This window comes from Periophthalmus magnuspinnatus, chromosome 17, assembly GCF_009829125.3.
Source record: "Periophthalmus magnuspinnatus isolate fPerMag1 chromosome 17, fPerMag1.2.pri, whole genome shotgun sequence".
Classification (NCBI taxonomy): Eukaryota; Metazoa; Chordata; class Actinopteri; order Gobiiformes; family Gobiidae; genus Periophthalmus; species Periophthalmus magnuspinnatus.
Genome location: NC_047142.1, coordinates 18654875 through 18669208, shown reverse-complemented (window position 1 = coordinate 18669208; position 14334 = coordinate 18654875). Strand labels below are relative to the sequence as shown.

General features: G+C 39.6%; 1 protein-coding gene across 1 annotated transcript in view; it reads right to left on the bottom strand.

The window, feature by feature from the left end:
- Positions 1-14334, bottom strand: part of LOC117385047 (receptor-type tyrosine-protein phosphatase F) — a 218080-nt gene that overhangs the window by 46460 nt on the left and 157286 nt on the right. Inside the window, exon 20 of the mRNA XM_033982280.2 lies at positions 2419-2582. Coding sequence (XP_033838171.1) covers positions 2419-2582 — 164 coding nt within the window. The remainder of the gene's footprint in view (positions 1-2418; positions 2583-14334) is intronic.

Below are 14334 nucleotides of genomic sequence, written 5' to 3'. Positions count from 1 at the left end.
GGGCTTTACTTCTAAGGCTCTAAATGGGGGACAGAGCTGCACAGGATATGAAAAATATGAAATAACTAGCCTTGTGTCCTTTGTCAGACACAACCAAGACAGAGTACATGACACAATGGTATCCAGAGAAACATGTCAAGGTACATACTTCTGTCTCACTGGTTCAGAGGGATGTCCAAATATATGTCCATGTATAAAAGCCACCATCTGTAATTAGACCGGCTGCCCTGCTCCTGTTGCATTCTTACATAACACAACTAGATGCTCTCTACATTTCTTCTGTCTGACAGTGTGCCCGCTTTGGCCTGACAGAAGACCAGTGAGCACAGGTGAGCTTGAACAAAGGCCAGGTGAGGGGACGGGAGGAACAGGTTTCCCATCTGCCATCTACTGGTAACAAAAATATTAATGTTATTAGAGTAAACTTGAAGAACTACAAGTTATTGGTATAAATTATTATTTTCATCATATGGTTACTGTATTTGTTGATACTGTGATACATTTGTGCAGGTCTAGTCAGATGTGTGCGAGTATAAGTGTGGTGACATTCAAAGTCACAGTGTAAAATCTGTGTGCCCAGAACAGGTTGCACTTAATGAGGCTGGAACAGAAACCTTTGTAGGGACTTCTGCCACAACGGAGCAATGCGGTGGAGAGAGAAAAAAAAAAAAGGAAAAGTGGCAGAACAGGTCCTGGTGGAAAATGTCAACTTTTAAAGATCGGGAGCATGTCTCTTTCGTCAGCTCCTCTAGTCTGGCATTTTCCCTCACAATGCCCCTTTGAGCTGTAGCAGGTGAGGCGTTGGCATATTCCGATGGGCAGTTCTGGGAGTGGGCACACTGACATGGGCAGGATAATGAAACAGTGAGGAAATGAAGAGGGAGACTTGGACAGGACATGCTAACACAAGTGACCCAGGGCGCCACTGACCCCTGCTATTAAGGGCTGCACAGTCTGCTGCCTCTCAGTGCCTATGTGATATTACAGACACCAATTTAAACATGTCTTACTTTAATCTTAGTTCACTTTTTTCTTTTTCCTTTTGGCTTTAGAGCTGAGAGATGGCTGACTCTACAACCCCTGGCTTTCATGAATAGGTCTAATTCACTAACACAGATGAAAGGGACTTGGGAGATGGAGGAGATCAAGTCACAGCTAATGAGACAGCGGCAGTACCCACCTTTCCTGTTTGCTGCAGCCACAGAAGCAAAGGGAAAAAAGTGCAGGATTAATAAGCAGGTTTTATCACATGCACCTAAACTGCTTCATCCCAAATGAGCTCGAGAGCATCACTATTCCAGCAGCCCGATTGAGCCTTTAGAAATATCTTCATCAGTGCAGAGTGTCAGAGCTGGCAAATATGCAGGTAGAATAACAAAGCGCCGTACAGTGCACTTCTTTCTTTGCTCAGTGAAAAGGGCACACAGCCTCCTCCCCACAGTCTCTGCTGTCAGTTTGAGCGTGCTCAGAAAGGCCTCTAGTGCAGGGTGTGCTCCTCAGCACAGAGCTGTCTCAAGGCCTATTATTAACCAGTCATCTCACAGTCTGCCATAGACCCAGTCTGCTGCTGCACAGGTATCACCAGGAGCACTGCACTTATCAGGCTAACAGAGAGTGGTGCCACTTCCTCACAGAAAAACCCAATTAAACCAAATGAGATACAGGCCGTACAGTGCATCCACACAACGAGAAATTTGTTAGTCAGCTCTTACTGTTGTCTATCACTACACAGACATCAAGGCAAACTCTTTTGATAATCATAATAAAGATGAAAACCACTGTATTCTGAGGATATGAATTGGAAATGAATGTAGACCATCTAAATATAGCTCCTATAAACTAAAGCAGGCACATTCAATTTAATTGGCTGCATACAGAGTTTAGCAGCAGTAGTTTATATTCCATTGTTCCAGCACAATAGTAGTGAGTGGTGTGGGTTGGCCCATGTGCCCACAGTATGCAGCAGGGCAGCTCAAGTGCTTTTAAGAGATACTGACAGAGCTCTGAGTTAAGCCTCGGCTGAGCCCTCTGTTTCCTGTTTCAAATGGCCAACAGTGTTGGCCAAAGCCTTTTTTTCAGCCTAAACTAAGAGTTTCTGACAGCCAAGCTGTGCTTTTCATTAGGGACCCATGTCAGCTGCCATTTCTACTGACATTTCACATGCTATTGTTAAAATGTCTAACTGGGACAAAATCTCTGTGTGGAAAAGAGGATTTCCTCAAAGACAAACCAAATCTGGCGTTCCCCACACTGTATATGATGGCTACTGAAATGGGATGTTACAGTTGTGTGTGTAAGCAGCTGTGCAGGAGGCAGAGGGAGCATGTCATATTTCCATTCCTGATGCAACTAAAAGAAAGCCCAATCCCAGGTGCCACCAGCCGTCAGCCTGGACAGACCTAGGAGAGAGAGCCTTACTTCTTAAAGAGCAGGATGGCGATGACGATGATGATGATGAGGACCACTGCCAGCACTGGGCCCATCACCCACAACATCTCTGGCTTCTCCATCCCTGAGGCCATGCTGTTGCTGCTGAGAGTCACCTGGATCAGTTCCGAGTACGGGCTCGCTGAGAATGTCATCTGCAATCAGACAGACAGAATGTGTCAGAGCAAAGTTTACATAAACTATACAAGTGAAGACGATTTCTCTTTCAAATAAAGTGTCTTTTCCTGGAGGACTTCAGAAACATAGCAGGAAACAGAGCTGAAATAATGGACTGTCAGCACGCCATTAAGATAATTTTACAATCCAATAGAGAGCCCTTTAGTAATAGGCAGCTGTGGTAATGATTTTGTGGCACTGTTTCACAACACCATAAAATGAAAAACATGCAACTTCTATTCATCTTTTTCCAGTGAAGGTGACCTCGGAGGACTGCAGCCTCCTGATTCTTGTCCAAAACTCCTTTAGTAAACACACACAGGGATACAGTGTCAGCAGAGGGGTGGCAGAGTCTGGGGCTAAATATCTTATGTTACACCGTCATTTATTATATACTAGAATTTACAAGGGTCAAAACTTTATTTTGAGGTAATGATAAAGATGATACATACATTGGCTAATCATTCAATACTGATCTGACTAAAATCAATCTTAAAGGTGCACTATGGAACTTTTCTGGTGGATGATCTTATCTTCCACCTGCTTTTCTCCATGTTCCACAGTATGACATTAAGCGTAACCCATCACCATGTAGACAAAAGTCTACAAAAGTAAGATTTGTGGAGAGGCGACTCTGCTTACACTAAGAATATATGTTTACAAGGTATATCTGAGCAATAAGAACATGTAATTAAAAAAGTAAAAGATAAATATAATGCTATATTTTTAACATTTCAGGCAGATCAATAACATCGCCATGGAAAGAAGCATACCAGAAATGTTACTATGTGTTCTTTTAATAAAGAAAGACAAAACAAAAACTATACCATGTACCAAACCAGATTTAAATCAAGACAAAATCAGTATGGATTATAATGAATAAAACTGGCCTGGACAGCATGCGTATTGTGTGATATAGAGCACAATATGAAGTGTGCACATAGGAGCAGGTGTGAGACAGAGGAGTGGGGACAGATAGTTCACACAAGAACATACATCTCGTTGTCATCACTTCTTCATTAGCATTGCCCTGTTTTTTCACTGATGATATGAATGAGATATCCAACTGCCTTTTCATCTCCAGACAACATATGACAAAAAAAGCAAAGATGTCGGTGTTTTCTGAGTGTCTGGAGTGGAGTTTGAAAATAACAAGAGACACATGAAGAGTAGATGAGAAAGGCTGGGGCCATTACTGCTCAGCTTGGCGCCCATTGAACGACGATATGATGATTCGCAGGTCGGAGATGGAGGGAGGCAGGGGTGACAGATCGCATGGCCTCAAAGGGGAATTGAGCTCCCAGCATGCAGCGGGAGTGGCAGCAGTAATCCGCATCATTAGACACAGCAGCCTGCTCACAGGCAGTGCAGGCGCATGTTAATTGGAGAGATAAGCAGAGAAAACGCTGAAAGAAAGACGCACTCCGTCATCAGCTGGTGTCATCTGTATAGTACACTCAGGGGGGAATTTACTGTATAAGAGCAGAATCATTTTGGTAAATATATATATATATTATATAATATATGTGCATATATTATATAATATATGTGCATTGAAATTGTAAAAGAACTGTCTTATTTCTTCAATCCAAGTATTTGGGCTAATGTCACGACTGGATTTTTTGATACCAAGGAAAACGCTCAATACCTGATACTGATTTTGGTGCAATGACAGTTACTAAGGATTGATTTTCTAGATATCAGTGTCTACTGATACTCAGTAGCGATAGTTTCACCACTGCCCCATTGTCTGTGTGCCCATGTGTCATTTCCAGTTTGTCGTCAGTTTATTTTAAAAGTTAAATGTTGATATTGGCAAATATTGGTTATGGGCCACAGCAGCAGCATATCAGATGTCAGTGTCCTGTCAAAAAAGGACATATCGGCAAAATAATTGTACAATTACAATTACTAATGGTAATTGTACTTTCTTTAATATGATCATGTGGTTTTAGATCAAGACAGTTCTAATATTCAGGAATGAATATTTGTCTAATAAATGATTACTTTCATCATTTCATACTTATCGTTTCTTCACCACTAATTAGTATTTAGTTTTAATACTAGCTTCAGGATCTGGGTATAGATTTTTTTACGTAATTAAGGCTTAGAAAGATGCACAAATACGGACATAACATCATTGCGAGTATATATGAAGTATTGTAGAGTATTGTAATATTTGTGTTTGCCTGGTGAATTCTGGGTAGAATTCCACTTCAATTGAAATCCATCTGACTTGTTCAGTTTAAATGAGACACAAGGCTTGCTCCATAAAATAGCAAGGAGATCAAGAAGCCACAAGTGCAAAGAGTAAAACTTTTTGTCAAGTACACTAGGATTGTATTCATGAATGCATATTATATTAATGCACCCACATGTATGACAGGCCAGCCTATATCTTTTCATGTTAAAGTGCATGTTGTGACAGAGGGGAAAATTAAAAGACCCCATGTAGATTCAAGCATAAAAAAGGGGTTCGCAAATCATTCCATTTCAACTATATTTCCCCCAATTTCCTCTCGTTTGTTGCTTTCCATGTACCATTGGGAGTTCATCATTATGTAAGAACAAAGGGACTGGGCACAGCAGCCATGCAGTGCCACAAGACTCCCTGTTCCTCGGGGATGGATCTAAAGACAAAACCGGAGGATGTGGCCCTGCAGGGAATCCTGGGAAAAAACGTCCCTGCGCGGTGTAACAAATGACTGCAGCTGTGCTTTGGAGGTGGATAAGCGAGAGGAATGAGAGAGGGGCTTTTTGTCTGTCGGTCATGGAGTAGTCCCAGGATCATCCATTTTGAACGGGCCTAATATCTGATAAAAGCTCCGTCACGCAGCCTCTGGATCTCAATGGTGCGATGGACGAGGCTGTCAGCGCCAGTGGAAGATGGAGAGTATTTAACATGCACTGTTTTGTCAGTTTTGGGTAAAAATGTTACAGTAAGAAAGACATGTAAACAAACCTAAATACAAGTCTAGTACTGCTGCCACAATACTAAAATTTAAAATCTGATTTTGTTACTAAGGAATGGACTCAATACTCAATACCAATTTGATACCACAATGATACATTAAATCATAGTCCTTTCTTTTATATTACCATGTGGTCTAATATCTATGTAATCCCTCAGTTGTCCAAGCGGGTCCCTGGGTGTATACTAAGCTAAGTGGCCTAATACTTTTCGACATTAGTTTTATTATCAATTAGTATCTGATTTTTGATACTTCTGACAACCCTCAAGTCTACTGTGATGTAACGCTGCTATGGAACTTTCCAGAAACGTTGCACTGTGCACCTTTAAGAACCTGCTGTACATTGTAGATCAATGCTTTTTGACCTGTTTCTATTGTACCATATAGCACTTTGTAAGTTGGGTCTTATAACACTGCATCTGTCAATAGTCAAAATATAAAGAGAAAACACACAGATTCCTTATTTCATTACAATTGAAGAATGTATAACAACAAAAAAGCTTACATTATACTTTACACTATGTAAAAAAATATACAGTATTAACCGTTAGCCTGACAAATGTGGTAATGAACCTGCTCTCAGCTACTCCATCTTGGCACACCCTTTTTGCACCACTTTGGATAAGATAAGATAAGATATGCCTTTATTAGTCCCACAGTGGGGAAATTCCAGTATTGCACTGCACAGTTAAAGAACAGAAAGAAGTGGATAGTGGTCAATAGGTCAATCTACCCCACATAAACATATAGAGAGACTTCAGAGGTTTACAATGTGCATCTAGATGGCTTCCCAGAACAGTTCCACACTAGAGTATTTTCGTTCTGTTTGCCCGTATGACGCACTAGTAGCAAGCATCTAAAGCTCTCTCTTGTGTTGCCTCCGGTTCAGATTCTGTCAGCGAGACGAACTATGTGCGAAAAGTGTAAACAAATATGTGTAGGAGCTTCGCAGAGTACATCCAGTCTCCTCAGCCTTTTCTCCTCTCAACCTTCACCATTACGCTGTGTTTTGTCTGGGTCACGCTCGAAGTAAGAAGAGGAGCGTGGGTGATACCAGATGATAGACAGGCATTCCAAGTGTTATAAGTCCCCGCAACATGGTAACTGCAATGTGGTGCTTAGGCAGAGCTAATCTACAAGCTCAAGGGTATGTACTATTTCAATATTGCTACTAGTATTCCTACAATCCTCTAAAATGAACTATTACTCCTACAATATCAGCTAGTATATTTAAATCTGACATGCTTGCCACTTTTCACTGGTCACAGCATGTACTTTACATCAACGCGCATGCTATGAATATGTGCTGTACAAATTACTGCTAAAATTACACTACAAGTATATATCACATGCAGTTATAGCTATTGCCATAACTACCTCATAATCTGAATATTTTATTGTGACTAATAGTATTACTATGACTTGCTAATTAGAAGTATATATGTAGTATCAAGTAAACAATAAAATCTACTGCAGTTACTAGGTAGAAGTTGTTAAGTTGCTATCAAGTTAATACTCAACATATTTAAAATTTAGGGGACAAGAGAACTTAAGCCATTAATATGCTGGTTTCTACTACTACAAATATTACAGCTTTTATTACCAGCTAGCAAATTATATTTTGAATAAATAGGCTGTAGCCAATGTATATATTATTACCACTACTCCATCTTTTACTACAAATTGTATTAACAGCACTCTAATATTATACACCATCAGAGGCAGCAACAGGTTCTTAATAAAACATTAATCTTTACAATAAATAAAGAACTTGAGTTACAGCAATTCAAGTCACAAGCTCTGGAGACGCCTTTGTTTTTAGCTCGCTGTTGACCCCTCTATAGCTGCCATTCTCAGTCTTTAAACAAACTGGGAAACAGGCAGACAAGTAAACATCTCCATGCTACATCCGCCGCAGTCTTCACCTCCCTTGGAAACTGCAAACCCGCGCCCTCCCCTCCCTGCCACATGACACTGCAAGGAAGGGCAAACAAGATGCAGAGACAAAAATAAATACATAAATATAAAAATCGGCAGGAAATTTGAATATTTCAGGGTATGTCTTTATCTATGCAAAACACAGTCATAGCTGCGGGGTGGGGTCTAACCTTCTTTCTACTGTACTTCAAGTTCTATTCACAATTATAGTCATGCATTGCAAATTCAGAGAGAAACTTCATGTCTACCTCCTGAATACCAATTATTCCGATATCTTTAGGCATGGCTGGAGGGGGATGCCTTAAGGAAAAGGTGACAGAGGGCAATTACCACTGAATCCAATCAAAAATGTTGCTAATTCTTACTTCAGAGCAAGCCATGCAAATTTTGACCCTTTAGCAAAACTTTTATTCCACATGAGGTACGCCGTTTGTCGAGGATTTGAAAGTTTTCAAAAAGCTAAATCTCTTGATATTTTGGGGAGCCTAGAGCATAGACAGAATTAGCGCTACCAAAGCCGATTCCTTGATGTTGTGTACAAATAATGAACGCGGTAAACATATTTTGGTTCGCTACTAATGCAACCTGTGCCTTATCAAAAGAAACCAAGCGGCTCTCTTATCCGCTCTTCACAAGCTGGACAGTACACAAGGAGAAATGTGGCTGTACTGATGCTACCTTCATGCCTTGGTCTCAAATGATAGTGTTTATACTCGCGCTGTATCTCTCATCCCATTTCACACTTCCCCCAGCCTGTTTATTTGCCTTGGGGTGTTGAGGAGACGTGAAGGCTCTCACTCCGTTTAGCCCTATGTTTTCTACTATCCTCTGTAGCCACTGCTCGATGCCTGTGGCCACTGATGTATAGTATGGTTCAAATGTCTCAAGTATGTTTTTTAAATAACAAATATGAACATAACAAGTGTATCGACTGCCACGTAACAGTGCAAACAACCAATAACTGCACTTACATATGAACTAGAACGAGATAATGTAAAAAACAAATGAGTATTCATGGGTTACAGTTTCAAGTCAGAGGTGCCATTTTGAGGACTTTTGAGTTATCCACACACACTGTGCCCGCTGCTCCGGGCAAGTTAAATAAGATAAGATGAGATAAGAGAACCTTTATTTGTTCCACAATGGGGTAATTCCAGCTTTGTAATGCACAGTTCAAGAACAGCAGAGAATTGGAATAGGAACTCAAAAATCTAGCAACTGTGCAAGCTGTAGGTTGCCCCAACAGCATTGAAGGATGGGTCAAATGCAGAGGACACATTTCCCTACAGTGACAATAAGAGTATCCCTAAATGTAAGCTTAAAAGATTATGTTTAGCTTGAATTACACATTGATCTATTAAAATAGGCGGATAAGGTATTGCTGGCTTAGGCCTGTCTCCAGTCAGATTAGGGGTACTGCTGCCCAGAAAGCATTTTTTCCCATAGCGCATGTAATCACAAACTCCTCGTGTTCGTCTGACAGAAACCTACAGCTTTCAAGAAGGTAAGATTTAGATTTTTTTTTTCCTTTTTTCAGATAAACTTTTTCTCAAGTCAAAATCCTTCAGTTGTCTTAAAAAACTCTATTGCTGACTTTCAGATCACATCACAACATTCCACTGGGCAATAATATTTAACACATATTGGGAGAAGCTAAAATTGATATGGTTGAAAAGCAGATTTTGGTTCAACATTTGTGAATTTACCTTTCGGATACTTCTTGAAAAACAATGCTATAGAAGAATTTCTTATACGAGTCTGGCAGCCATGTTTGATCTACACCAAGAGAACAGAGGAGACAAGTCATATATTCTTGTACACTGTTGTCTTATCCCTCTGGGTTTCTCTCAAGTATCACGCTTTGGGCCACTTCTGCAAACTGCTCAATCTTGGCGTGTGCTTTACCTTGCTCTACTGTCACTCGGGGGCGCAAAAACAAACAAAGAAAATGCCATTGAAACAAGTTTCACAAGGGGAATTTTGGCTCTTGGGGAAATGGAGCTTCAAATCGATGAAAGTTAGCGGCTACCTCAGCACTAAAGTATTTACATACAGACTGCAGGATGCACGATTGTTCACAGGGAGATTAAAGTGCACATGACAGGTTAGACTACACATGTCACATAATTGTAGTTTAAAGTTCTATATTACACAAAATAGATTCTTTTGAGTGTTAAGCCATGTTATAATGTTGTTTTGCTAAGAGTTTTGTTTCATTCACACATGCTGTTCCACCTTGCAATGTCTTGTAGTGGTAGTTTTCAAATCAACAGCTTTTACCTTTAGTTCAGCAGAGATTGGCAATTCCAGGACTGAAATCACCCAATGATTCTAGTGAAGGTGCATGGAGTTTAAAAACATTCCTGTATGATGACATGACATCACAAGGTGGAACAGAGTATTTTCCATTTGAGAAAAGAATTCCTAAATATTCCTAAATATGCAGGGTTTGTGTTTTAAACATGTGAATGAAGCAAAATGAACAATACTCGAGGTATGTTTTTTGATGATGAAACAACATTATAACAGATAAGTTCATAGTGTAATATAGGCACTTTAAAACAATTACATTAAAGATTTAGCTGAAATTCTAAGTCATTTTTTTGCAAAGTTTATAGTTCCACTTCCTGGTTGGACAGCAGGTATTTAAAAAAAATGAATGGTGTAAAACTATGCTAATAAATATTTACCATAGTATTATCCCACCAAATGAAATAATGACTACACATATGTCCTGTCATATTCACTTTAAAGTAAAATGTACATAGGATGGGGTGGGTGCTTATAGGCCACTGTAAATCCTCTGCTTTTAGTAAACTGTTTTTGAAATGAGTTATAAAGATATAGATTGTGCAGCCTGGAGTGTGAGGGAGGATGGGTCACCGAAAGGACAGCCACTGAAGGATGAAAACAGGCTTCAACTCACTGCAACTGTGTCTCATTTAGGACAAAAAGGACCACTGTTCCATTGAGGACAGACTCTTAAAGAAACCTTCTCTGACTTTCGGTACAATTACAACGCAATTATTTTAAAGTAGATTTAAGTGTACTAAAGTTTGATAAAATAGTGGACTTGAAATGGCCAGTATGAAAGCAGCAATTATACTCATAGAGGTGTTAGGCTAAGTGCTGTTTTTGGAACAAAGGGAGAAGTGTTTGCCATTTTGTTGACAATACTACAAATGTGACTTAGTGCAATCATTATTTCGCTTTGGTGAGATTTTTAACATTTGCACCATTCTTGTAAACATACTTAACAGAAAAAATAAACTGCTAAACTTTGGCGTTAACACTAATACACATTTCTGTGCCCAAATGGATAAAATTAAATTGGCTCACATCTGTACAATCCCTCAGTCATCCAGGGTTAGATCCATAGTAAGGGTAGATTTTTTTTTAATCCAGTTGACAGATTTGAATTTTTATTTTAGTAAGTTGGGTCACAGAAAAAAACAAAAACAAAACAATAATTTATACATTTCAGTCAATTAAAGATACACTCTTCTCTTTCTTCACTCTCTCCCCTTTCTTTCTCTCTCCTCCTCCCTCTCTTCTTCCTCCATTCTCTCACTCGTCCCTCTCTCTACCACTTTCTTTCTCTACTCCTCTCTTCTCTTGCGTCCTCCTCTCTCTCTAGTCTGTCACTTATCCCTCTCTCCTCCCCCCTTTTCTCTTCTCTCTCTTCCAGCAACTACTTTCTCACTCGTCCCTGTACCCTTTCTGTCTTCAGCTTCTCTCTTCTTCCTCCATTCTCTCTACTCCCACTCACCCCCCTCTCTACCCCTTTCTTTCTCCTCCTGTCTCTTCTCTTGCTTCCTCTCTTCTTTCTACTCTTTCACTTGTCCCTCTCTCTGCCCCATTTCTCTTTCTCTTCTCGTTCTTCTTCTACTCTCTCACTCCCTGTCCCTTCTCTCTCTCTTCAGCCTGAACGAGGGATTACAGTACGACTTTTCAAACCAGCATTTCATGGGAGTCGGGCCTTACTTTGCGGACTCCCTATAGCCCCTGTGACCATATCGCTGACTTTCTCTTAACTGCCGCGGCACTAATCAATCTCTCCCTCTTCACGGTGAACGAGCATGGAGGCAAAAGCAGGGCAAAACCACCAGAAAGCAGAGAGGAGCAAATTGTCTAAAAAAGTCAGTGAAAAGTTGTGGATTTGAAGGACTAGCGGCCCAAAGGCTACTGAATATGCATGTTCGGGGTCATGGAAAAGCCCAGAGCAATTGTAGAGACCGGTTCTTGCCGTATCCAAGTTCACTCCAATCCTGCCATAGAGGAGTGAGGCGGAGGAAGTCATGTTGGATCAATGTGTGAACGGTCCACTTAAACTTTAAACTGCGAGTTGAGACGTGGGTGAGGACAGTGCATTTATATGGACAGAATGCCGTAGTGAATACAGCAGAGAAGCACTGGCAATGTCACTGTTAGAAGAGATAAGTTGTACATATGGTAAATATTGACCCCAAAAAATCCTGAGCTTTCATATATTGAATGATAAGTCGATATAATTATTATGACAGGTCGACTGAATAGTTTTGGAATGATTCTATTCTATTGTCTAAAAAGTGTTTTTATTATCATTGTGGTATTGGATAGTTTTCTTAGTATCAGTATGGCATTACTACAGTGTATGATCACCATATGTCATAAGAATCCTAAGAGAAAGCGCATAAAAAAAACTGTAAATCACCATATATGACTGCTTTAATATGGCAACCTTGACTGAAAATATCATACATTTTAGATATTATAAAAGGTAAAAGACATTAAACTCTAGCTATAGCTGATAAAAAGTGGATCCACACAACCAATCACTAGATAAGTACAAAAATTTGAACAAGAAAGAACTTGTTTATAAATCCTTGTATTCATCATTATAATTGAGAGGGTACAAGGGAGGGTTTCTGTGCCCACTTGTCCCTACTTCTACTACAGAATAGTACAAGACGTTTCACTGAAGACTTGTTATTGTTGGTTGACTACAAGACTGTGTACAATGTGTATTAGATTATACGGATTTATATATGACAACAGCAGAAACAAGAAGATAGTAAGTGAGCAAGTTCAGTGAAAATTTTGTATTTTTCAGTATTTATATGTAAAAAGGCAGATTAGTGTATTAACTTTAAATAAGTACATTGTTTCCTAGTACTTTTTAAGGCATAAATTGTTTTCACATGATCTCCTGTGCAGGTGTAGTCTTGTGAATACAGTTTGGGTCGGATATGTACAGGTACGCAGTAGTTTTGAGAGGTTTTGCCATGCCCCCTATTTAATCAACTAATCAATCGGCAGGTCTGGACCCGTTTCATGCCTCATATTGCACTACAACTTAAAATGGACTGGCTTGACTTCAGTATTTGCATTGGCACCACCCATTGCTATCTCCACATGACCAAACTTCCTGCACTGGGGACACAAACACGACTGAAAAGGTTACCTCAGGAGGCTGTTGAGACCTTTTTGTCTTGGAGTGCTGTTGGCAGAGGATCTGCATGGCGCGCAACTTGAAAACTTAATAGAAAAGCTAAATCTCTAATGTCACTTGGACTGATAAAAGAGTTATCAGAGCTAGGCGCAGCAATGACTTTTAGAGGTTGCCTTAAAGGGTAAGTGGCAGTAAAGACAAAAACAACTATTTGGCCGCATCTCCCATTTTACAAACACTTGAGAGGAGATGCACTTGGAGGTTGGCGACAGGCTGATAAATTTAAATGGGTTCGACAAAGAAAAAAAGTCGTAGAGAAGAAGCTTAAAGTAGGCTAACACACAATTCTCCAGATTCAGTCAAAACAATAATACCCAAATATTGCTGCATAGCTTTAGAATGATCTTGAGCTGATTTCTAGTATATGTCCATTGGACCACTATGGAACATACCTGGACGACTGAGAGATTACAGAGATATAAAACCACATGACAATAAAAAATGAAAGTTTTTTTTCACTGGGGAGTGCTTGACTTTTGATTTGATTTCACAGGTCAAAACAGGAGTGGACCCTGCATGCGATTTTGATTTGTCATCATTCTTGCACACATAATATTGTCATTAAATATAAGTCAAGCCATTTTCGTCCTCAGATAGCTCACACCTCACTGTCATTGGTTAAGTCACCTGTCACTGAAGAATTTGATAAGGCTGACCAATGGGAAGGGAGGGTGGAGAAAAGACTGCATTATCGCAGGTTTTCTTGTGGTGCTTATTTTCTTTACATTATGAAGCAAATTGAGTTGTTTAGTATGAAATGTTCTCTATAAATAAAAATGCTTTGTGTTGTGTTTAAGCACAGAGCTCCATTAAACAGAAGAGTGCTGAATAACAATATTACTATCTTTACAAAGATCACAATCAAGCCTTTGTTAAATGCTTTCAGTCTAATTAAAAAAAAAAAAAAAAAAAACACTTTAAAAACCCTACAATGTGGAGGGACAGAAAATAATATTGCATTGTATTGCATTCTGTTGTGGATAATGTATTATGAAAAATAAATGAAGAATCGAGTGCTCTTTCGAAGATAAACACACAAACTATGACAATTGATGCTTTGCAATTACATCATGCTGGGGGTGGGGTTGGGGGTCTATGGAGAAATGTTTAGCAGTTACCTTGATGACAAATTAGCAAACACATCCTGTTTACTAAAGTGTGCATTTTAGATGGACTGAAAACTCAAGGAAAAATACAAAATGGATTTCTACAACACATTTTCGGAACTGTGTGATCAATATAAGTGTTCATGGCCCTGTTTTCAACAAAAAGATGAGTTACTAACTGCAAAACTGTTAGCTAATGCGAGCTGGGGGATTTGAGAGGGAC